At 36.6% G+C, this 23923-nt stretch overlaps 3 protein-coding genes across 3 annotated transcripts; 2 read left to right on the forward strand and 1 right to left on the reverse strand.

Annotated features, from left to right (window-relative positions):
• Positions 1 to 8594: 8594 nt before the first annotated feature.
• On the forward strand, positions 8595 to 10294 carry PIRL6 (plant intracellular ras group-related LRR 6). The gene is made up of 3 exons (XM_048103355.2): positions 8595 to 8933; positions 9049 to 9218; positions 9471 to 10294. The coding sequence occupies exons 1-3, from the start codon at positions 8739 to 8741 to the stop codon at positions 10141 to 10143; spliced, it is 1038 nt and encodes a 345-aa protein (XP_047959312.1). The 5' UTR covers positions 8595 to 8738; the 3' UTR covers positions 10144 to 10294.
• A 2567-nt stretch (positions 10295 to 12861) lies between these two features.
• Positions 12862 to 13691, forward strand: LOC125203416 (uncharacterized). Its single transcript, XM_048101753.2, has one exon. The coding sequence runs from the start codon at positions 12936 to 12938 to the stop codon at positions 13431 to 13433; it is 498 nt and encodes a 165-aa protein (XP_047957710.1). The 5' UTR covers positions 12862 to 12935; the 3' UTR covers positions 13434 to 13691.
• Positions 13692 to 16959: 3268 nt separating this feature from the next.
• LOC125203655 (plant cysteine oxidase 2-like) lies at positions 16960 to 19736 on the reverse strand. The gene is made up of 5 exons (XM_048102051.2): positions 19279 to 19736; positions 18952 to 19073; positions 18307 to 18463; positions 17988 to 18209; positions 16960 to 17343 (listed from the first exon to the last, which is right to left on the reverse strand). Exons 1-5 carry the CDS (start codon positions 19517 to 19519, stop codon positions 17213 to 17215), a joined length of 873 nt encoding a protein of 290 aa, XP_047958008.1. The 5' UTR covers positions 19520 to 19736; the 3' UTR covers positions 16960 to 17212.
• Positions 19737 to 23923: the final 4187 nt, after the last annotated feature.

Genomic DNA, 23923 nt, shown 5'->3' on the forward strand with positions numbered 1-23923 from the left:
CCAGCTTCTTGAAGCGGCTAAACTTCATGCTTATATAGGTAGCTCCTTTATTCTTGCACATACATTTGCAATTTTTCAAAAGAACTATTAAGATTATATACATTCAACCTCCTTAACTTATAGGACCGAACACATACCTTGGGACGATTTTCAAATGTGTTCCAATCTCCAAATATTAAGTCTTCCACATTGAATTCTGCATCTAGTGTCATACTAAATGGGAATTGGGTATCTTAATATCAGAGACTTGTAGTGGACTTTAATCCCATCCCTAAAGCCGATATGTGCACAAGATCTCTACTTAACCCTTTGGTTAAATGACCGGCTAAGTTATCATGAGTTCTCACAAACTCCACAGATATCACACCATCCATAATAAGTTCACGAATCATGCTATGTCTAACACCTAAGTGTCTTGACTTTCCATTATACACTTGACTATATGCCTTAGCCAAGGTAGATTCATTATCACATCTGATAGATATAGGTGATATCGGTTTAGGCCACAATGGAATTTCATATATTAGATTTCTTAGCCATTCAGCCTGTTTACTAGCTGCTGCTAATGCCACAAACTCCAATTTTATTGTTGAATTAGTGATACAAGTTTGTTTCTTTGATGCCCAACATATAGCACCACCTCCAAGACGGAATACCCAACCACTTGTGGAAGAATGATCTTCCATATTGGTAATCCAACTTGCATCCGAATAACCTTCAAGAACAGAAGGAAATCCAGAATAAGTCAACTTATAATCCATGGTTCCTTTTAGGTATTTAAATACTCGATTCATTGCTTGCCAATGGATTAAACTTGGATTATGAGTATATCGACTCAATTTCCCAACTGCAAAAGCTATATCGGGTCTAGTACTAATCATAGCATACATTGGTGATCCAATAGCCTTTGAATATTCAAGCTGATTCACAACAACTCCTTTATTAGGCACGAGTTTTGCACTAGGATCAAAAGGAGTTTTAACTGAAGCACAATCTTTTCCAACACCTTCTCAATATAATGTGATTGAGAAAATGGAAATTCCTTGTTCTCCATGTGTGATCTTAATTCCAAGAATCACATCAGCCTTCCCCATGTCTTTCATCTCAAACTTAGATGACGAAAATTCCTTTGTTTTATCAACTTGATCTTGGTCAGTACCAAAGATCAACATGTCATCCACATATAGGCAAATGATAACCCCTTTACCGGTAGCATCAAACTTGCTATATACACACTTGTCTGCTTGGTTTAATACAAAACCATTCGACAACACCACGTCATCAAACTTCTGATGCCATTGCTTGGGGGCTTGCTTTAGTCCATAAAGAGATTTTACCAACTTACAAACCTTATGTTCATTACCAGGCATGACAAAGCCTTCTGGTTGTTTGATATAGATCTCTTCATTTAATTCACCATTCAAGAAGGCAGTCTTAACATCCATTTGGTGAATTACAAGATTATGTATAGCAACAAGTGTTAACAATAATCTAATTGTGGAAATCCTAGCAACAGGAACATAGGTGTCAAAATAGTCAATTCCTTCCTTTTGTCTAAAGCCTGTGATAACCAATCTGGCTTTATATTTGTCTATGCTTCCATCCACCTTCATCTTCGTTTTGAAGATCCATTTACTATTCAAAGCTATACAACCAAGTGGTAAATCAGTTAGTTTCCAATTACCATTTTGGATTATAGAATCCATCTCCTCTTGGATTGCCTCTTTCCAAAATGCAGAATCCCTCGAAGCCATAGCTTCTTTGTAGGTCCTTGGATCATCACCAATAGTAAAGCAATATTGGTATTGAAAATTAATTTCATTTCTTGATCCTTCTAGTAAGTACAATTGGAAATCATTTCCAAAAGACTTAGCTTTTCTTGCTCTACCACTTCTCCTAGCATTAGGAGGTGTATCGATCATTTTTTCAGTTACACCAGAGTTACTAGACCTTGCAATCATGTTTCCTGGTTTAGATATAGACGTAAATCTATCCTCATTGCCAAAATCAGCATCCCTTGACTCAATAATAGAGTGCACGGATACATAGTCATTGGGTTCTATGACATAGAACCTATAATAAGCAGAATTTTCAGAATAGCCAAGAAATACACAATCTATACCTCTTTGACCTATGATTTTCATTTTAGGGTCAGTTAGTCTTACCACAGCTCGACAACCCCAAACTCTGAGATAACTCAGTTTTGGTGGTTTCTTATTCCAAAGTTCATAAGGGGTTATCTTGTTCCTTTTATTAGGAACTCTATTCAACAAATAACAGGCTGTTAACATAGCCTCACCCCAAAATCCTTCACTTAGGCCAGAATAGCACAACATTGAATTAATCATTTCTTTCAACGTTCTATTCTTTCTTTCAGCTACACCATTTTGTTGTGGTGTATATGGAGCAGTCGTCTGATGTATTATTCCAGTAGATTCAAAATATGTTGGATCATAATACTCACATCCCCTATCAGTGCGAAGGACTTTAATTTTCACACCATGATGAAGCTCTACACTTTCTTTAAAGATTTTAAATTTATCAAGAGCTTCATCTTTTGAATGGCATAAATAGACACAGCAAAATCTAGTAGCATCATCAATAAAAGTAACTACATACTTTTTATTGCCAAGAGATGGAGTCGAATGAAAATCACACAAATCACTATGTATAAGTTCTAATACCTTAGTAACTTGATTGACATTCTTATTGAAAGGTTGTCTAGTTATTTTAGTTAACATGCAAGTTTTACACTTTTCATTGTTCAACTCAAAAGCTGGTATTAAACTCATTTTCGACATCTCTTTCAATCTCTTGTAATGTACATGTCCAAGTCTAGCATGCCACAATTCTGATTTACTAGCATGATTACTTAAAGTAGTAGAAGTCATGCAAACAAAATTATTAATAAAAGAAACATCTAGATTCAACCTAAACATGCCACATAGATAACCGAATCCAATAAAAGTACCATGCCTTGACAGAATGTATTTGTCACTTTCTAACACTTGTTTATAACCACAATTATTCAACACAATGCCAGAAACTAAATTCTTACGAATACCAGGTACATATACAACGTTTTCTAACACTAAGGAATTTCCAGAAGTAAATACTAGGCTAACAGATCTTATTCCTTTGATTGGTTCAGTTGCAACGTTTCCCATCTTCAAGGAAGATCCATCTTCAATTGGTTTAAAATCCTTGAGCCATTGACGATTCTTGCATACATGACATGTTGCACCCGAATCAATCCTACATGAGAGATCATCATCCTGCACATAAAATGCTTCAGAGATTATTGATGCATAATAATTCTCAACAGAATGATCATTAGGTACAGAAAACGAACCTGATTGCTTTTCAGGATCCTTGGATCCACTTGAACCAGCCTCGTTTTTCCATTTTCCTCCACCCTTTCCAGACTTACAATCCTTCTTGAAGTGCCCGGATTTGCCACACTTCCAGCAAGTCAGTTTAGGCTTCTTATTCCCATCCTTACTGTTATTCCCTTGAAACTTCCGTTTCCCTTGAAACTTACGTTTCTCTTTACCAGCCTTTGAGGATTCACCCTCTTCCACCATGTTCACAGAAGAACCAACCATGTTTTTAGCATTACCAACAGAACTCTTTTCCATATCACGTTTGGACTGTTCAATTTGGAAATCACTTCCAAGTTCGACCAAGTTCAACTCCTCCTTCTTGTGTTTCAGATTATTTTTAAAATCCTTCCAAGAAGGTGGCAGTTTATCAATAATAGTAGAGACAGAAATGGATTCATCCATTTTCATATCATATTGGGAAAATTGTCCCAATATCCTCAACAGCTCGTTGTATTGTTCCATGACAGTCCTCGAATCAACCATTTTATAGTTAATAAAGTTACCAACAAGAAATTTCTTGCCAGTGGCATCTTCTGCCATATATTTGGCTTCGAGGGAATCCCACAATTCCTTAGCAGACTCAACATTTTGATACACATCAAATAGAGAATCAGACATACCATTTAAGATGTCACCAAGACATATGTAGTCATCGTTCTCCCACTTCATCCGCCTCCTCGTCTGTTCCAGAGTTTCATTTTCAACAGCCTCGGGCATGGGAGTACTCAGAACGTACACCACCTTGAGATTTGTCAGCATGAAATGCATCTTCTTTTGCCAGCGTCTGAAATCTTGGCTAGCAAATTTATCCAACTTTGCGAAACCTTTCGTTCCTTCCTTCACCGTTTCCTTGTTCGACATTTTAATTTGATTTGATCTTTGTTAGGGAGATTCAATATACAGAACAGAAACAAAACGGATAGTCTATCTGAAAGTCGTGATAAATCACTTTCAGAGCAAATCAATTTCGGTGGTTCTACCAAACTATTTGATCGGATAAATTTCAGAGAAATCAGAATTATCATATGTATATTCGAGAATAATTCGAACCAAAGAATTGATCAGTTCTTAATCAAGATGAAGGGTTGCATCTGTTAATTTCGAAAAGTTGCATCTGTTAAGTTCTTAACCGAATTTAACTGATTTTCAAAGTTTTCGAAATTGCAAATTAGTCCTTTGATTTTCAGAAATTACATTTTCGCATGAATTTCTTATAAAGCAATTTCGTTGGACCCAGCCAAGGGCTCTGCCCCTTAGACCCCGCTACCCGGGGGCGCTGCCCCCGGACCCCCGTTCATCTATTAAGGGGCTTCGCCCTTAATATCATAATGAATTCAAATAAGCATGCATTCTGCACCTCCATACTTAAATGATGTGTCATTATAATAATAATGATCAATCAAGTTAATCCAATTATACTAAAATATCCAACAAAAGTTTTGGCTCAACTTAAAGAATTCTGGGCTGATGGGAAATGGAGTGGGCCTAAGCTTCGAAATGTGCTGATTCTGCTTGGTGTTCCAATTGATGTCATTGAGGAGATTGAGGGAATCCCAATTGAATCAGGAGGCAAAGACACATTGAGATGGACTCGCTCAGCACACAGAGATTTCTTCACAAGCTCAGCATGGGACCTATGTAGACATAGACAGCCTCAAATGCCAGTCTTTAAGTTAATCTAGAACTAGCACAAATCACTGGCGAGGAAGAATAGAACAAGGGGGTACAATTGTACCCCCAAATTCTGATAATAATATAATATAGGATCCAATTACAAATAATTCACAGTAATGGCTCAGTGGTAGGGGCTCTTCTCTCTCAACTTCCAGCTCCGGGTTCGAGCTTCGGCAAGTGCTTTTTTTATTGTATTTCTACTACTCTTGAGATTATCTAACTTTTTTAGCCATTAGGCATTTAAAAAATATACATAATGCCTCTAATTTTCTATTATAATTTTGTTAAAAATTCCTATTAATATTATAAATTTTCTTATCATCTCAATATTTTCTAAAGCTTAATTCTAATATATTTAATTTTTTATATTTGTCATGCATTGAATTTTTAAGTGTTTTTTACTTCTTTTTAAATTTTTTTATAATTATTCTCTTTTTTTGGACAGTGAATCTTCTTATCTGAAAAATACTAAAGACATGTATTATTAAAGTGAAGATAAAAAATCAATTATGAAGCGCCAAATTGATATAACCGTACCCCCAGAACGAAAATTCTGGATCCGCCACTGGCACAAATATGCACATTTCTCACAAAACACGTCAAAATACTAAAATGTATAAAATATACATTTATTGGACATGTAGAGTGACTTTGGCATTTAAAATGGACCAAATAATGGCCTTAAAACAGTGCAAAATCCGAACGTATCAGGAAGGCAACCTCATTTGTGGGTTCATGTCCAAAATCTCAGCCGCTTTGGATCTGGAGGCAGAGCTCCAAGCACTCTCCCGAGGACTTGATCTTGCTAGAGAGCACGGGATGCGGATGTGGACAGAACTAAATGCAAGGGAAGTTGTTTCTTTATTGAACGACAACAGGCTTGGGGCAGCCACTGTGACACACCGAGTCATTGAGGTCCGCAACAAAATGAAGCATGTGGAAGCTAAGATCACACACATTGCTCAACAAGGTAACAAGGCAGTCGCGTATTTAGCGCAACAGGCTGTAAGAAGAGGGATCATCAGATCTTCGGACAAGAATCTGCCCCGTAAATGTTGAAGGCCTTGATTAGAATGGACCAACTTGGACTACCGAACTTCAGCTTCGCCGGTCATGAGAGTAATAGTTAGATTTAGTGGGATGCTAGCTTTCCTGGTTTGAGTACAAGAGAGTAGATAGGTGTCCCGTCTTGTTAAACAAGTCACTTTTGGGCTTGGGTTGTAATTGTCTGTTTTGATTATATAAAGGGCTGAGGGACCCACAAACCCTCCACCACTGGGGTGTTAAAAAAATAGAGAGTATTAGTTTTATAATAAAATGTAAGTGAAATGAGTTAGTGGAATGTGAACCCTACACTATTTATGGTAAAAAAAAATAAAAGTGGATAATTAATGAGGGACGAAGGGAGTATGTTCTAATCACAATTGGTAAGGTAAGATAGATATAGAAAGAACAAGTAATTGAAATATTATTAGTGGAGATGAGTCCCACCTCATTAGAAAAAAAAAGAGTTTTCAAAATTAAAAAATACATACTGTTATAAGACAAATAAAAAAAATTGCATACTCTCGTGGGACGGAGAGATTTCATTAATTAAAACAGTAACTTTGATTCATAAGAATAATAATTTTTATTTAAAAAAATAACTTTTATTCATTAAAAAATAACTTTGATGGGACCCACATTGTGTTTATATCTAATGCGCTACACCAAGAATGTCATTGCCAATGTTTCTTCAACAGAAAAAGAAACAAGAAATTATACATTTAGGGATGTCAGTGCAGCCTACAATCGTGGGCTGGCCTAAATAGCCCGTCAAATTTACAGGATTAGGTTTGAAAATTTATGGCCCAATAAAATTACATCTCGATTAGCCCGCACCCAATTAACCCGCAACCCGTTTGGGACCCGATAAAATTTCTATTGTTCTATTTATTTGACTCATAATTCGTCACTTCATTGATTTTTTTTATAATATAGATAACTACAAAAATAACTTTAAATTTTATATTAAATATAGTACAAATTATATATTAAATTTTTATTAATATAATACTGTAATTGATAAATAAATTAGAAACCTTTTCTAAAACATGCTTTAAATTTTCTCGAAACATGTCTATATTTCATTTTGCACAAATCTCAAATATTAATATTTGTTTAAGTTTATGTTTGAGTAAGCATAAATCTAAAATTATCAAATTTATCATAATTAAATGTTTCACATTTTATAAATATAATTTATTTTCATCATTGTGTATCATAATTAAATGTTTCACATTTTTATAAATGTAACTAATTTTCATCATTGTGTATCAGATTGATCTCATGTTAATTTTATCGGTAGCAACCCGACCTGTTGAGCTAGCCCGAAACTTGAACTTTTAGGGTCAGGGTTAAACTTGTATAACCCAAAAAAAATACAACCTGATTAAACCGCACTCGATTGACCCGAAACCCGCTGGACTGACCCGATTGACATCCATATATACATTATTTTTGGGAAATAAGGCTTACCATATGGCAAGTAAAATAACCATGTCCAATGATACTCTTATAATTTATTATAAAATAGCTTTATGGTTCTAATGGTACTCCAAATATATCTCATTTAAGTTTTTGAATAAAATATACTTCCTCTATCAAAAAATTTCACTTATTTCTATTTTCGTCCGTTCTTAAAATTTTGTTACCTTTCAGTTTTACCATTTTTTGTATTAAAACTCACTTTCCACCAACTCATTCACACTCACATTTTATTATAAAACTAATACTCACATGCTACTAACTTTTTCAACCCACTTTCTATTACAATTTTCCTAAAACTCGTTCTGTATCATATGGTGACAAATTATAAGAAAGGGAGGGAGTGCCACTTTACAATAAAATAAATCCAAATAATTTTTTAAAAATTCTGTGAGCATAGAATGTAAATGGAGTATGCTTTAAGTTTAGAATTTGTTATTAACAGTTGAAACAAAATTATTATTTAATGTGATATTTACATTAAAATGAACCTCGAAATCAGAAAAATAAGTGACGTACTGTATTTATTATGATCATCATTATCTATAATTTCGTATTTTATAAATTTGAATTAATAAAAAACAACAAATATAGCTTGCAAAAGATAACATGGAATAAGCGACCGGTTTTTTGGACTCAAGTTTCCAAAATATCAGATTTATGAATTGAATTCTTGACAAATTATAAACTTGAGTTAGAAGCATTTGAAGCGATATATTAAATGAAAAACATAAATAATGATTTAGAAATTAAAATTAGAAGTAAAAATTAAAAATAAAATGAAAAAGGTAATTGAAAATGGGAAAAGAGGTGGGGAAGTAGAGCGCAATTGGCGGGCAGCACAAGTAACTGAAAGGGTTGACTTTTGGAAGCTGGTAACGTCACGCGCATTATACGGATTTTGTACCTTACCATTCTTATTGACCGTACGTACCATCTCTAAATTACGTAATTCTCCACCTTCTTAATTCTTCTCTCTCTCAATATATTATATATACATTCACACCCTCACTCCCTCTTGTATATCTTGATCTTGTTTTCTTGAGATTTCTCATAGATTGACAAGCTCATGAAGAGTCTTGTCGAGTAGGAGAATTTGATCATACATATATATATATATATTATATTTAGAGAGATCTATCGAGGTGTGTGAAGATGATGTACGAGCATCAGCATGTTGGGATTAGTGATAATAAGGGGAGGCAGATGAGATTAGATGATTCCGATCATGATTCCTCCACTAAGCTCGAGATCGTGGATTTGAGTGGTTTGTCTTTGGATTCACTCCCTAATCCCCCTCTCAATTTGGCCACCATCTGCAAATTAGACCTCTCCAACAACAATCTCCAGGTATACTATTAATTTTCATATTAATTTTGTACATGAATAATTCATGAAGGTGCAAATACGTGATGATTTGTTTAATACTAGTAGTAGTAATTATTTGATTTGATTTGATTGACAGAACATTCCAGAATCGTTGACAGCGCGGCTCCTAAACGTGATCGTGCTGGACGTGCACTCCAACCAGCTCAAGTGCCTCCCAAACTCCATCGGATGTCTCTCGAAACTCAAGATCTTGAACGTCTCCGGCAATCTTCTTCAGCAGCTTCCTAGAACCATCGACAACTGCAGGTATTAATTACATATAGTACTCATTAAGTAATCATATGTTGTCCGTTTCCTCTCCCTTTTCATGCTTATCATCTTCCCTTCACACGTGTGGGCCCAATTCCCAACTTATCATCCTATCTAACTAACTTATCGCTTATCTATAATTTGTGATATCAACCCGAACATATTTATATGTTAACTAAATGTCACATAGTTATCAACTGGGCATATTCATTCCTAATGATCAAACCCTAATTACTTGACTCTGGGCAGATCCCTTCAAGAGTTGAACGCCAACTTCAACAAGCTCCGGCAGCTCCCGGACAACATTGGCTTCGAGCTCGTAAACCTGAGAAAGCTATCGGTGAACTCAAACAAGCTGGTTTTCCTACCAAACTCGACCTCCCACCTGAGCAACCTCCGGGTGCTGGACGCCCGCCTCAACTGCCTCCGCTCGTTACCGGAGGACCTCGAGAACCTCGTAAACCTCCAGATTCTCAACGTGAGCCAGAACTTCCAGTACCTGGGCAGCCTCCCCTACTCGATCGGGCTCCTGATGTCGCTGGTGGAGCTGGACGTGAGCTACAACAAGATCACGGCCCTCCCGGACTCCATCGGGTGCCTGAAGAAGCTGCAGAAGCTGAGCGTGGAGGGGAACCCGCTGGTGTCGCCGCCGCAGGAGGTGATGGAGCAGGGGCTGCACGTGGTGAAGCAGTACCTCTGCGACAACATCAACGGGACGTCGCACAAGCAGTCGAACAAGAAGAATTCGTGGCTGGGGAAGCTGGCCAAGTGCGGGACCTTCAGCGGGAGCGTCAAGATTCCGGATAGGGAAGCCTACATAATTCCGAGTTATCGCCCCATCGACGGCCTAGCCTCGCCCAGATATATGGGGATGTTCTCACCAAAGCGACTCTTCTCTCCCAAGTCCTACTTCTCCAGATGATGATTCTGTGTTTCCTCGCTTTTTAATTTGTCATTCATGCCTCATCAATTTTGAGTTCTGTTGTCGTGTTTTTGTAAAATAGATGTGCGTGTAATGTAAATTATTGCATGAGTTTGTAGCGCCGCTGCTCCTCGCGCGGCCTTGTTTCGGAGATTTGAGTAAATTAAATAAAACCAATCTAGTCTTGCGCCAACAATTTACTACTTAGTATCAAAATCTCTATTTTTCCCAACTCAAGTAAAAGTAAGTAGTACTATAACACGTTGTCTGTATTCGGCCGTTTTCGTCCATGTCATATATAACTCTGCTAACTTATCAATGCAATGTATTAAAAATGTCAACACGATGATATTAAATTGTCTAACACATAATGTCAACACAATATATTGAAATGTCAACAAAATTATGTGATGACATTTTTAATACACCGCGTTGATGAGTTAACAGAGTTAGCAACTTAAGAAAACTAACAATTGATCAAACCCCTTACCACAATAAATTGTATTTTTATCTTAAAAGTTCTAAAACTTGTGGAGTAGTTTTGAAATAGAGATATTAAGAGTTAGATCGCACAATTACACCTCGTTTATAATTTGTACTCCTATTTGGTAGTTTAAATAAATTTAATGGTAAATGAATTCAAATTTAAAGGCTGCGCTACGGAGGACTCAAACATAGTCTCTTCAACCGTAACTCTATGTTCTTATTTAAGTTCAATAGTTGCATAAGCCGTATCAATTTTTCCTTCGATTAGATTATCAAATGCTACTACTCCCCCGTTCCGAGTAAATACTACTCCCTTCGTCTGAGAATAGAAGTCTCATTTCTTTCCGACACGAGCTTTAAAAAATATTAAGAAAAGTTGGTGAAAGAAAGTTAGTGGAATATGGATCTCACTTGTATATATTAGTTTTAAATGATATGTGAGTTGAATGAGTTAGTGGAATGTGTGACATTTTACCACTTATAGAAATAATGAACCGGAACTCATATTCGCCAACGGACCAAAATGGCAAAACGGAACTCCTATTAGCTGATGGAGGGAGTATGAACTTCTATTAAGTAGCGATACACTATTCTTTGCAGAGGGACAAAATGTTGGTCATCTATTGTGGATCGGTGGGAATTCCTTGTCCAGATTGAGATCGAGTCTATAAAAATCGTAAGCTCTTGCTATACGGATGGAGGACTGGTTGAATGCACATCTGATTTTAGATTAGAGCATCATTAACCGTGATCCGGATCCAGGCCCCAAGTCCCCTCCACGTCATCATTCTCCTAATTTTCTGCGCCAGGCCACAACTCCTATAATCTTGCAAGCCTCATGCAGGTTTCAACTATTAAATAGCAATATTCACAACTATAACATATTTTACTCGTAAAAATACACTAAAACGAGTCCATTAAAATTGCACAAATACTAATTAAATACATAAAATTGAAATATAAAGCTCAGCCTATTAAATATATTAAACCTAAAAGTTTCCCTTCCCCTTTCTCTTCTTCCCCTCCTCTCTTCCCACGCAGTCATCTTCTTCCCTTCCTGTCCTTTTCATTTTCTTTCTCTACTTCCATTTCCATCAACTACTCATCTTCTCAACTTGAAAATACAACAAATATGAATGTTCAAATACAAAAACTCCAAAAAAATTGATTAAAAATAAAAAAGAATTGTGGCCCGCCCTGGAGCCTCCAACTTCGAGCCGAACCGCAACCAGGCCTAGCCTCAGGCCGCTGGCTCGTCCCCAGGCGCGGCCCAACCCCGTCCCCTCCCTCCTCCAACCCGCAGGCCACGGGCCGGGACTTAGGTGCGGTCCGGCCCGCTGGCGTTAGTGACGCTCTTATGCTTACTTTTCTCCTAATTCATTCCTTTACTTTCGTATTCATAATTAACTAATATATTGGAAACTAATATAATCGACTAATTGATCATTAAAAAAAAAAAAAAAAAGTGGTTATCTTTAGTCTAAGAGCATCCGCAATGGTCGGCTAGCGACCGGCTAGCCGATTCGCCGCGCTAGCCGAACCATTGCAATCGGCGATGACGAAATCGGCGAGCGGATCGGCGTGGGCTGGCCGATCGCTCGTCGCTGGCCGAAGCGCTGGCCGATCGGCTAGCCGCCATTGTGGCGGCCCGATCGGCCAGCGCTATTTTTTAATTTTTTTAATTCTTTTTTAATTATTTTTTTATTCTTTTTTTTATTTTTGAAAAATTATATAAACGAGACCCCCGTTCGGCTAGCGGCAAACTATAACGGATTCAAGGCATACTAACATTTTTTTATGTATTTTTTTAATAAATTAGTGAGGAGTAGAGTGGGGCGGTGGCTCGTGTGTGGAACCCTGGATTTTTTTTTATTATGCAATTTTTTTTATTTTTAGTTAATGTACTTTTTTTTAAAAATAAAATTAATGAATTTTCCCGTATATGTCTCGTAAATTTAATTCGGTAATTTAATCGTAATTTTAATTCCGTAAATGTAGTATATTTTGAATTATTTTTATTACGGCTGGCCTATAGCTAGCCTATGGCTGGCCTAAATCTGATGTGGCAGGTGGATTTTTTAGTGTTGCTGACGTGGCAGGGGAGAAAATGGCTAGCCTATTGCTGGCCTATGGCTGGCCTAAGTACCATTGCGGATGCTCTAAAAATCAATTCGCAATATTGGAAAACGAAAAACTAGTTTAAATAAGAGTGTAAAATAATCATTTATTCAGGATTTAGCGAACTAGAAACACTCCAAATCCCTCTCTCAACTGAACTCCCCCAAATCCAGATCCACCCCTAAATCATGTCCAGCGCCGCTGCGCAGCTCGATCAATCGGGCTCAATCGACCCGATTTTCCACGCCCTTCGAGTCCTACCGTTCTCCTTCCTCCGCCCGCCGCGCCTCCGCTTGAAGCTGCCGTCTTTCAGCCTCCCCTCTGCCATGACGGTCTACGCTCTCATCCTCCTCACTTACTTCATGGTCGTCTCCGGAATCGTCTACGACGTCATCGTCGAGCCTCCCGGCATCGGATCCACGCAGGACCGCTTCACCGGGGCGGTCCGCCCGGTCGTATTCATGCCGGGCCGGGTCAACGGCCAGTACATCATCGAGGGGCTCTCTTCCGGCTTCATGTTCGTGCTCGGCGGCACCGGGATCGTGTTGCTGGATCTCGCTCTCGATAAGAATCGAGCTAAGAGTGTCAAGGTATCCTATTCCACCGCGGGGATCGCATTCATCGTCATTTCTTACGTTATGAGCATGCTGTTTATTCGCATTAAGATCCCCGCCTACCTTCGCTGATTAGGTTATTTTCTGGTTTCTGAGGATTTTCCTTTTCCTTTTTACTTTTTGGTTGTAAAATCGGAACACGGCCAGAATTTCGGGAACTAGTTTCTCTCATGCTGTGCTACTGTTGTTCTAAGATATGTCATTATACTATGAATTAGGAGAAGGTGAGAAACTTTAGCATTTTGTTGGCAATATTGCACATTGTTTAGTTGGAATTTGATATGTGGCTGCTGTCAATTTATAGAGGTTCTTACGAGATTAGATGAACTATTTGATGGGCTTCGAGTTAGGTTTTCAATTCACATTGATTAATTAGTCTCGTGCTTTTCTTCTTACAAGATATTGGTGCTTTTCAGTGTAAAAATGACAATGAAAGAAGGTAGATATACTAACCTGAACAGTTTGGATTACATATGCTCCAAGTATAACCAGAATTTGGTGTTTATGCTCTAAGGCTGTTTTGGATTGTGGTTGTGTTGTGCCTTATAGTGTTGTTTCCAGGGTTCTAGGAGTTCAAACAGGAATGGAATTTTTTTTTAAAGATTACATTGGTTATGATAGACATGATCAGAAGTTTAGTTGAAGATGAGTCTTTGAATATTTGACACAGGGGGTTCCTAATGCATCCTTAGTATGGCATTTTTTCAGAATTTTGATTGAAGCTGTGGTATGACTATGGTGCTCAGTGTCTGCCAAGCATTTTGTGTAGTAAAGTTTTGTCTACCATATTGCTTGTTGATAAAAGCAATCAATTCAAGCATATATTAAAATTAGATGTTTTTCTTATTAGAAAATTTCAGCTAGCTCTTATGTTATTTCTGTTCTCGTTGGTAGATTTGTGGTATTTCTGTTTCTTAAGTAGCATGAACCTTTAACTTATCTATCTTAGTATTGAGTAGCCATCTTCTTTGCAGTATATGAATTCAGTAAACCCTTTGTCAATGTCACCACATAACTGTATGAGGTGAGGTCTTTTGCTTTATTCTTCTTTCTTAGCATTATACACACCGCAAGTTGAACCAAGGTTTTGCATGTGATCGATTATTAACCTTAGAAAATAGTTAATTTAACCTATTTATGTGGATTTATCAAATGTAGATGGGGTAAGTTTACTCTGCCCGATTACAGCTGCTTTCTTTGTCTTTATCCTATCATGTTCTGATCTACCTTTTTTAGTTTTTGCAAAAATTGATACAGGATAAGTAGCCAAAATCAGTAAAATAATTCTTCGAAGAAACAGATTGTGGTTTACTTACTGTGGCTAGCTAAGAGCTTGTTTGTTTGGAAATATACTAAAACAATTAGATATATTGGATAAGCACCATGATTATTATAGTGGATAAGTGGAGATTGCAAATTATTAACGTGCACGTAAGATTCAAGTGTCTGATCTATTTTGTGTATTTTGTTACTTTTGTATGTGAATTAAGATAATAAGATTAGAAGAGATTTGATGCTTACAACCCTGGAATTTTGCTGAAATCCCACCCCTACGGTTGGCCCTTGTTCTTTTGCTTTCCCCACATTTATAGCTTGCAATGTGAGAGGATCTCCCTCCTCCACCCACATTTACTGCCAAGTGCCACCCCCTGTTCTTCAACTTGCGAAGGAGAGTGTTGCGCTGATTCCGATCAGTGGTGTTACATATCGCTCTTAATTAAGGCTATAACCATTCGTTAACTCACAACAGCATTTTTGCCGTATATGTTTTCCCCATGGCTGCTCTTATCATGAAGTCATAATCCGTGATAAGCTTACCATCTCTGGGCAACAAATGGTCCTGCAACCATGTCTATTTGAGTGAGTGTCTGCGTTTCAAGATCTCTTTGAACTCGACTGCTTACCATCTCAGCCACATCCGATAATGAGCCCAAATTCTACCAATCTTAATAGATAAAGCGAGAAGTGTACTGGTGGAAATAAAGTAGCTACTTCAGTTTTTATCATATGGAGTATTACCTAGTATTGTCACATCTATGTTTCCGCAGATGATTGACATGTGGCGATCCATAGATGAAAAGTAAACTGTGTTAACTGATGGCAATGATATGGAAAGTTTTAATCCACAATGAAAATATTGGAAAGATTTCAATTTTGTCATGTCTTTCCAACTTCCATTAGAAGCTCTGTGAATCCTTTGAAATGGATGACCATCGAACCTATGGCTGTGGTTCCTATTGCTATATTTGGCATGGTAATACGAGTATGTTTTCTTTAAGGTGAATGTGAAGCTTAGAATTGTGAGGGTGGAGGAACATCTGCGCATTTGATGTGTCTCTCGTTGCAGCTGGGAGATGGAAATTGTAGTACTAATACTCATATTATAGTCAGCCCTCTTCTTTCTTCCAGCTAATACACAACTAATGAGTAAAGTTCATTTTTAATGGAGCAGTCAAAAAAAAGAAAAAGTTTACTTTTAATGGCATATAGGGAGTATATAACTTACCAAACACCATAAATTTAAATTACAAAAGTATTAGCAATCAAGCCACGATGAACTCCTTGTAACTAGTGTAAATGTCGCAGATTGGTAGATTAAAACTTTTATATTCATTAGTCATCATCTATAGACATTAAGAGATGTCCAAATACGGAGAACCTCATATTCATTAGTGGAAATGAAATACTCCCTTTGTTCCTCAAATTTTATCATATTTTTTCATTTTTTTCCGTCACACAAAATTTGTCACATTTCACTTTTTAACATTTTTGGTAGTGAGCCTCATATTTTTATTACTACCTCCGTATTTAAAAAATAGAAATATTTGAAACGACACGAGTTTTAATACATAATTGGTAAAGTAAGAGAAAAAATTGGTTAAGTAGAGAGAGGAAGAGAAAAATTGGTAAAATCAGAGAGATGAAGAGAAAAAAGTAATTTAAGTAGTGTTAGTGGATTATGAGGTTCACTTCTTAAAATAGAAAGTTTAGAAAATTTCTATTTTTAAGAGACGGATCAAAATGGAAATAGTTTTTATTTTGAATTCAAAGGTAGTATAAAACTAATATATAAAAGTAGGATCTACTCTCCATTAACTTTTCAACTCACTTTTCATTACATTTTTTTTAAAACTCGTGCCTGGTCTAACAAAATTTAAGAGACAGAGGGAGTACTAATAATTACTCCTACAATGTATACCGTCAACATTGGTATTGAGCCGTTAATAGTTCGCCGGGAATTCAACTACCGGTGAAGCTAGAGAAGTCACCCTAAGAATTGGGTCCTTAAAATGTTATTCTTTTGACTGGAGAAGTGATGAGAAATTATTAAGGGATAAAGGAGGTTACCATGCTTATAAGAAAGCAGGGGTTTCCCTCATTTATCACTCACTTTATGAGCTGTATTCCAAAAACTGCATTAGTGGTTCTTGTTGTGGATTTGAAGATGAGTCTTTGATTTTTATCCGTGTTAAAATTAAGTGCTCGGTGCAGCGCGCGTTGGTCATCTAACCGCCCAAAATTGAACTCAACAGTAGTACTCCGTCATTAGATAAAGATCTAATATTGAGCCAATTAAAAACATTTGTACCAGCCCAAATAGTTTTAAGCTCCTCAAAATCTTTAAAAAGTAGTTGCTGCGGCTATTCAGAAGAGCAAAAAATCTGAAAAAACAAGCCTTCCTCCTTAGTTGCGCAGGGAGACTGTAAAAGTGGCTTAGCTTCTCTTTTCCCTGATCTACAATACAAAGGGGATATGTGTATATACAAAAAGAAACAAAACATGCTCTGCGTGGATGAGCAGGAGCTCAAGACAGTTCCAAAAAAAGTTAAAAAGGAGAAGAAGAAATGTGTTTAGCTACTATAAGGATTGTTAATCTGTGGACCCATATACTTGATTCCGTCCATCTCCGACTCCTCAGGGATTTCAGTTTCCTTTAGCCAACCATACCCACCTTCTCTAACCTTCCTAATTTCTTCACTCTCTGCAGGTAATACAAGAAAATAGAGTGTTAATGACTGTAATCAACAACAACTTGAACTTGTGATGATTTTTAACTTCAATAGTCTGTGCATACTGTAATGAAAATCTAACTATGAGTAAAAGGGCATAAATTCCAATTCCAAATCCTCAACATTATCCTTAGTCTCAATACCTTCTAGTCATTGAGCTTTACTGCCACAATTTTCTATTGAATTATGCTTCTGAGTGGTATCCAAAAACTACTATACTAAACTCTACTTCATCTGTCCCACTAAAAGTGATGCGTTTTCCTTTTCAGGTTGTCCCACTAAAAGCGACATATTTCCTAAAATGTAAACAACTCCTCTATTTTTTCTTTCTCCTACTTTATTCACTCTCCACTTAACTCACAATAAAACACTACATAAAATCTCATGCTGATAATCAAATGATTCATATTTAGTGGGATGGAGGTAGTATATAAGATGACATTTTTCTCCCCGATAAACCTACAACTATCAGTCATTTGCTAACAGAAGCATGCTTGTTATCTCATTCACATCATAAATAAGCAGTGTCTAGAAGTTAAATTTTGATCAGACAGAGAGGGAAAAACAGAGAGCAGCGACAAGATGATACCATAACTGAAAATATTTAGTATCTTACCCAGTAACGCATGAACTTCTTGGTAATGTGTGCAATCACGACCATCATCTTTAGAATATGGAGGTCCGATTACATCAAGTACGGCACATGGTGTTATTGCAGTAAATTCATGGATATTTCCTCCTGAAGTTGGATATAATACCGAACTGTCACATGGGGCTGTGAACGTTGTGTTGGCTTTTAGCTTTGCCAATCGCACAGAACTTCCATCCACATCTAGAACTACAAAACACACACACATATATATTAGTAAATAAATTGCATTGATCTTTATTCTTATGTTTCTTCAATTGGTAGAAGAACTCGCTAGGCCACTTACATTTAGTAGGTGATATCGAGCAATCAGAACTAAGGGGATCAACCCAATCATACGCTTTAATGTGCATTGACCCCAAGAGGAGCTTGTTGAAAACAGTCATTTCAGGATGGTTGTGAAGAGGTATGACTGCAGTTTCCGGGAGGAAGAATATGCACAACTGCAAAAGGTAAATTGGAGCTTAAATATGTAAGTACATTCTTGATTTGAGGTTGATAAATTAAGCATATGCACACATAATTAATAAAAGAGGTGTAAAATGATCTTATGCCAATAATCACTCAACACTCCAAATGGTATAACCTTAAAGGGGCATACTTTTCAATGGTTTCATGATTGATAAACTACACCTCACATACTAGGATTTCTCCAATTCTACCCTTTCAACAGTGAGTATGCAACCAAGTAAAATTAGCTTAAATAATAGAGATTATTTTAGTAAACAATGATATTCCAAAGTTTCAATCCAACTTAGTAAACAATAGATTAGTTTATTTTCATCCATCTAGGCTGATCCTCAAACATGAAGAGGGCGACTCCTTTGAATTATAGTGTAGATTGACGATATATATAATCGAGGCCAATCCATAGAATTATGGTACTCCGTTAACAAGTAAAATCATCACCAATATGACAAATGCAAGATACCTCGAATTTGTCACATTTGTAGATGGTTGCTGAGGTTACTCGTGGAGCCCGATCAATCTCGGTCTTGGGTTTAAAGAAGTGTAGATCTTTGCTAAGCCCTACATCCTCGGGTTTCATCCCATCTGATACATGATACCATAAATTTACAATTAATAACACTTCTCTTCACAACACAACACTATGTTCATCTTCCTGAACTATATAGTTTGTTAAATCACTATCTATAAAAAACACTATCCGAAACAAAATCCCCAATCTCTTTTTCACCAATTCCCCAGAAAGTAGTACTATATAATATCCAAATTCATTTCAATTTTGATTGCTTACCAAGGATGCGACACAAATTTTGAACATCAGAAGCAGAAGGAACAGTCCCGGGACCCTTGAAAGCTCTGCTGCAAGACTCAAAGAGCTGCTGCAGAGTATTGGAAACCAGCGGCACATTTTCGGGGCGCTTCAATTGAATCGTAACCCTCCTCCGACATCTCCTCTTCTTAATCGCCTTATCAACATGGTGCTCAGATTCATCCGATCTTCTAGCAAAACCCGCCGATTTAACTCCCATCATATAATCAAATCAAATTAAAATCTACCCTGAAAAAATCGTAATTGGGAGGGCAGCAAATAAGGGGGATCTGGGAGAGGATAGAGGGGAATAAATAGGGCAGAAGATGAAGGAGAAGTGAGAGGATAACGGTGGATGGGAGTTGAAAAGAGTGCGGAAAAACCAGGGGCCATAGGCGGTAAAGTGGAAGAGGAGATGTTTTGATTTGATTGGAAACAGTTTATATATCTAGAAAAGGAAACAAGGCAGTTTATTTCCCGCCCCAAGATTGCATATAAAACTACCAAGATTAGTAGTCCCACTGTTTTAGACTAAATTCCATACAGGTGTCATGTCATGTGCAACTTGGATTTCCATTTCACTTTTCTCTTTCATACTCTATTTAAATTCACACATTTATTCAACTGCTATAAACTTTAATTGGGGGTCAGTGAATTCATGTTTTTTTTTTTAGTTTACTTAGTATGGATAAGATAAAGTGGAGTAGATTTGCTTGAAGTTGAAGAAGACGATGATTTCTATGTATTCATTCATCGTCTAACTCTCTGAAAAAAAGATGAATATAAATGAAAACAGAAGAAATATTAGAAATCTTATTCTATAGACTATATATATCCATTGAACACAAACCCATTAATAGATTTATTTTTCCAAAGAATATTTAATCCTTTAAAATTTTTTCCAATGAATCTCACTCGTTATTTTATACTAAGAATTAGACAAATTCCAGCTAGTGTTAATGCTATCGTTAATTCCTATATTAGTTGGAAAACGACTCTGTTGCACTGCATAGCAATTTCTGTTCTCGAGCATGCCGTCACATAATCATCGATTTTTAAATTGTGTTATAGTAAGATCTAAATTTTAAGCTCACATAAGCGATTTTTATAGTGTCTAAATTAAAAATTAGTGTCTTGATTGTCTATATTTAATCATGTGTCGAATTTGCAATCACATGTAAAGCATTTACTATAAGTTAATAAAGTCCTTAAAATAAATAGCACTCTATTAATTGGAGTACCGGTTTTAAAATTAAATTTATTGAATTGGATAATAAAGTAAGCAATAACCTTTAGGAGTGCCACTATACGATATGTAGTATATGCTCTACAATTTGATAAAAATAAATCTTAATTACGAGAATGAATGCTTTGCTGACTTGGTAAGGTATAATATATTTTTCCAATTTTAAAAGAATATGCATTTTTTAAGGACACTTGAATATAAATTTTAATGCACAATTGGTAAAGTAAAATATACATAAAAAAAATTAAAATATTGTTAATAGATAATGGATCTAATTTCATTAAAGAGAAAAGAGTTTCTAAATTTAAAAAGTGTATATTCGTGGGCCATTAATTATTTGGTTTACTATGTTTTTCCGGCTATTGGGATGAAGTTATTAAGTATTTCTGTTATGGCCATCCCGTTCAAATGGCCTGCGAGGCTGCGACTATATCGTGTGAGAAGGTGAAAGCAAAAGATGACGCAATGAGGACTAAGATGTTGGATGTTGGGCTTGGGCCTTGGGCCATTAATCTATGTTTTTCAGCTATAGGGATAATGTTATTAACTATTTTGCTGACTGTAAAATAATGGAGGCCCAACACCAACAAACTCACATCTCTACTGGTCTTTGCATGTACGAAGTTGTTCATTATTGTGCTCCATCCTCCAAGTAGGCTACAGTCCTAAAAAAAGAGGTAAAAATCAACTGTACATGATAGTTTTAAGGATGTCAGTGTAGCCCGCAACTGTGTGCTGGCTTGAATAGCTCATCAAATTTATAGGGTTAGGGCTGGAAATTTGTAGCCCGATAAAATTAAAACTCAACTAGCCCGCACCCAATTAACTCGTAACCCGTTAGGGCCAGACCCAAAAATCCGATGGGCTGACCCGAAAACCCGATAAAATTTCTATTATTCTATTTTTTTACTCCTAATTTGACACTTCATTGATTAATTTTATATTATAGATAACTAAATAAATAACTTTCAATTTATATTGAATATATAAATTATACATTGATTTTTATTAATATAATAATTGATAAATAAATTAAAAACTCCAAACTCACTAAAAAAATATTTAAAAATTTCTAAAACATGCATTAAAATTTCACGAAATATCTCAAATATTAGTATTTGATCATGTTTTTGAGATATACTCTCCGACTATTTTTTTCTACGCACTTTCACGCAAAACGGCAGCCAATCGACATTATACTAATATTCTACATTACCAAACTAAAATGGTATATATATCTACACAGAAGTTTGATGGATGCATATCTTCTGTGGTTGATGTTTGTTATCTGCGAAGTTTGGCTTGCTTTATCCTGGCTTCTCGACCAGTTACCAAAATGGTATCCAGTTAATCAGGAGACCTTTCTTGAAAAACTTGCACTGAGGTTGGTGAAAAGTTTTAATATTCAACTCTATGGCTGAAAGAGTGAAATATGATCTCGTCCTAACTTTTCTCGTCTATGTTCACAGATATGACAAAAGGGTGAGCCTTCTCAGTTAGCACTTATTGATGTGATTGTCATTACTCCGGATCCCATGGACTATCCCGTCAAAAAAGTCTCGTGCTATATTTCAGATGATGGTGCTGCAATGCTCACCTTTGATGCCATCTTTGCAACAACCAAGTTTGCCAAGGAATGGGTACCTTTTTGCAAGAAGAATCACATCGAACCTAGGGCACCTGAGTTCTATTTTTAACAGAAGATAGATTATGTGAAGGACAAGATTCAGCCTTTATTCGTTAAAGAACGCAGATCAATGAAGATGAATCACAAGTTTCTTATTGCTAGTTGACATCGCTGGTATGTGTTGACATAGTAACGCTAAGAAATTATTTCTGTAACATAGATTCTATACATATTTTACATCGCTGGTAAGAACACAGACCAATGAAGGCGAATCATGAGTTTCATATTGCTAGTTAACATCGTTGGTATGTGTTGACATGGTAACGCTAAGAAATTATTTAGTTGACATAGATTCTATACGTATATGACATCGCTGGTATGTGTTGTAGTATAATTTTTATAGGACAGACTAAAATGAAAAATATCTTTAATTCTATGAAAAAGAGTACTCCCTCTGTAGTTGAATCGTATTCTTTTTTGTGAATCACGAGTTTATTATTGCTAGTTGAAAAGAGTACATTTTTATAGGACATACAATGGGCTGTAATTGTATTTCTTAACATATATAATTCCTGCAGCAAAGATATAAAGAATTTAAGGTCCAAATAAATGCTCTTGTTGCAGAGGCAAAACCATGCCTGAAGAAGGGTATGTGATGAAAGATGGAACTGCTTGGCCTTGAAACAACAAGCGGGAAAAGTTCCTCATGCTTTTAAAGGGTCGGGGGAAACGTTCCGCTCTGTCTTACCTCTATGTGTTTCCGCATGCCATTAAAAGGTAGCAGGAAACGTTTCCCATGCCATGAATGGGTCGCGGGAAAAGTACATGTCTCTCTTAAATCTATGACTTTCCTCATGCCCTTAACATGTCGTGGTAAAATTTCCTCATGCTTTTAAAATATTACGGAAAAAGTTCCTCATGCTTTTAAAGGGTCGCGGGAAACGTTTCGCTCTGTCCCTAGTGATCAAAATCGACGTTCAAAATATATGCTCCATTGGTGAGGACAGCGGACGCACGAGTCTAAAGCGCATAGCGAAAAAATAGGTTATGAGTTTCTAGAATCGAGAGAATGTTGAAGAATATGAACAAATATTGATCCTTTCCAATTTTTCAAGCAAAACAATTATGAATCACCTACCAGAGCATTCATAGCTCCGGCTTTCTTGTGATGCTGGAATCCAGGACACTTCATACGAGAAACATAAACCAATCGAGGTATTTCATTTCCATTAGGCGGAAACCTTTTCCACGACCGTTTAATGGCACGTGGAACATTTCCCGCGACCCTTTAATGGTATAAGGAACTTTTCCCACGACTTGTTAATGGCATGAGGATAAAACATTAATACAAATGTTTTTTGTCGAGGTAATATTTCAAAAATTAATACAGACGAATGTAACAGAACACCGTCGCTTGGTCGACTCACCCGGCCGGACGATGAGAATTCGTCGGACATTTGAACCCTCTTTTTTGCCGTGCCTATAATATTTATTAGTTTGTCAATCATGAGTTTTTATTATCAAATTTTTTTTTTTTACCAACATGTGCTTTGATACAGACCAAACATGAGAACTCATCCCAAAAGACTTGTCTGTTAGGAGATAGAGCCCATTTAGTCTATATACCCCACACTAGTTGCTCTCGCAACCGATGTGGGACCTTTGAGTCCGTAACATGCTTGCTGCATTTCTCCCAAAAATGTGAGAACAACTAGTGTGGGGTATATAGACTAAAATGAACTCTCTCCTAACAG

The sequence above is a fragment of the Salvia hispanica genome, chromosome 6, assembly GCF_029641045.1.
Source record: "Salvia hispanica isolate PSC_SH4W2 chromosome 6, Shi_PSC_v1, whole genome shotgun sequence".
In the NCBI taxonomy this organism is placed as follows: Eukaryota; Viridiplantae; Streptophyta; class Magnoliopsida; order Lamiales; family Lamiaceae; genus Salvia; species Salvia hispanica.

What these genes read in the sequence shown, in the direction of transcription:
- LOC125203416 (XM_048101753.2), top strand. Translation starts at nt 12,936, where the DNA reads ATGTCCAGCGCCGCTGCGCAGCTCGATCAATCGGGCTCAATCGACCCG.
- LOC125203655 (XM_048102051.2), bottom strand. Translation starts at nt 19,519, where the DNA reads ATGATGGGAGTTAAATCGGCGGGTTTTGCTAGAAGATCGGATGAATCT. An exon ending in AAATTTGTGTCGCATCCTTG is followed by an intron (nt 19,074 to 19,278) that starts GTAAGCAATCAA and finishes ATCATGTATCAG; the next exon opens with ATGGGATGAAACCCGAGGAT. An exon ending in CTCGATATCACCTACTAAAT is followed by an intron (nt 18,210 to 18,306) that starts GTAAGTGGCCTA and finishes TGTGTTTTGTAG; the next exon opens with TTCTAGATGTGGATGGAAGT.
- PIRL6 (XM_048103355.2), top strand. Translation starts at nt 8,739, where the DNA reads ATGATGTACGAGCATCAGCATGTTGGGATTAGTGATAATAAGGGGAGG. An exon ending in TCTCCAACAACAATCTCCAG is followed by an intron (nt 8,934 to 9,048) that starts GTATACTATTAA and finishes TTTGATTGACAG; the next exon opens with AACATTCCAGAATCGTTGAC. An exon ending in AGAACCATCGACAACTGCAG is followed by an intron (nt 9,219 to 9,470) that starts GTATTAATTACA and finishes GACTCTGGGCAG; the next exon opens with ATCCCTTCAAGAGTTGAACG.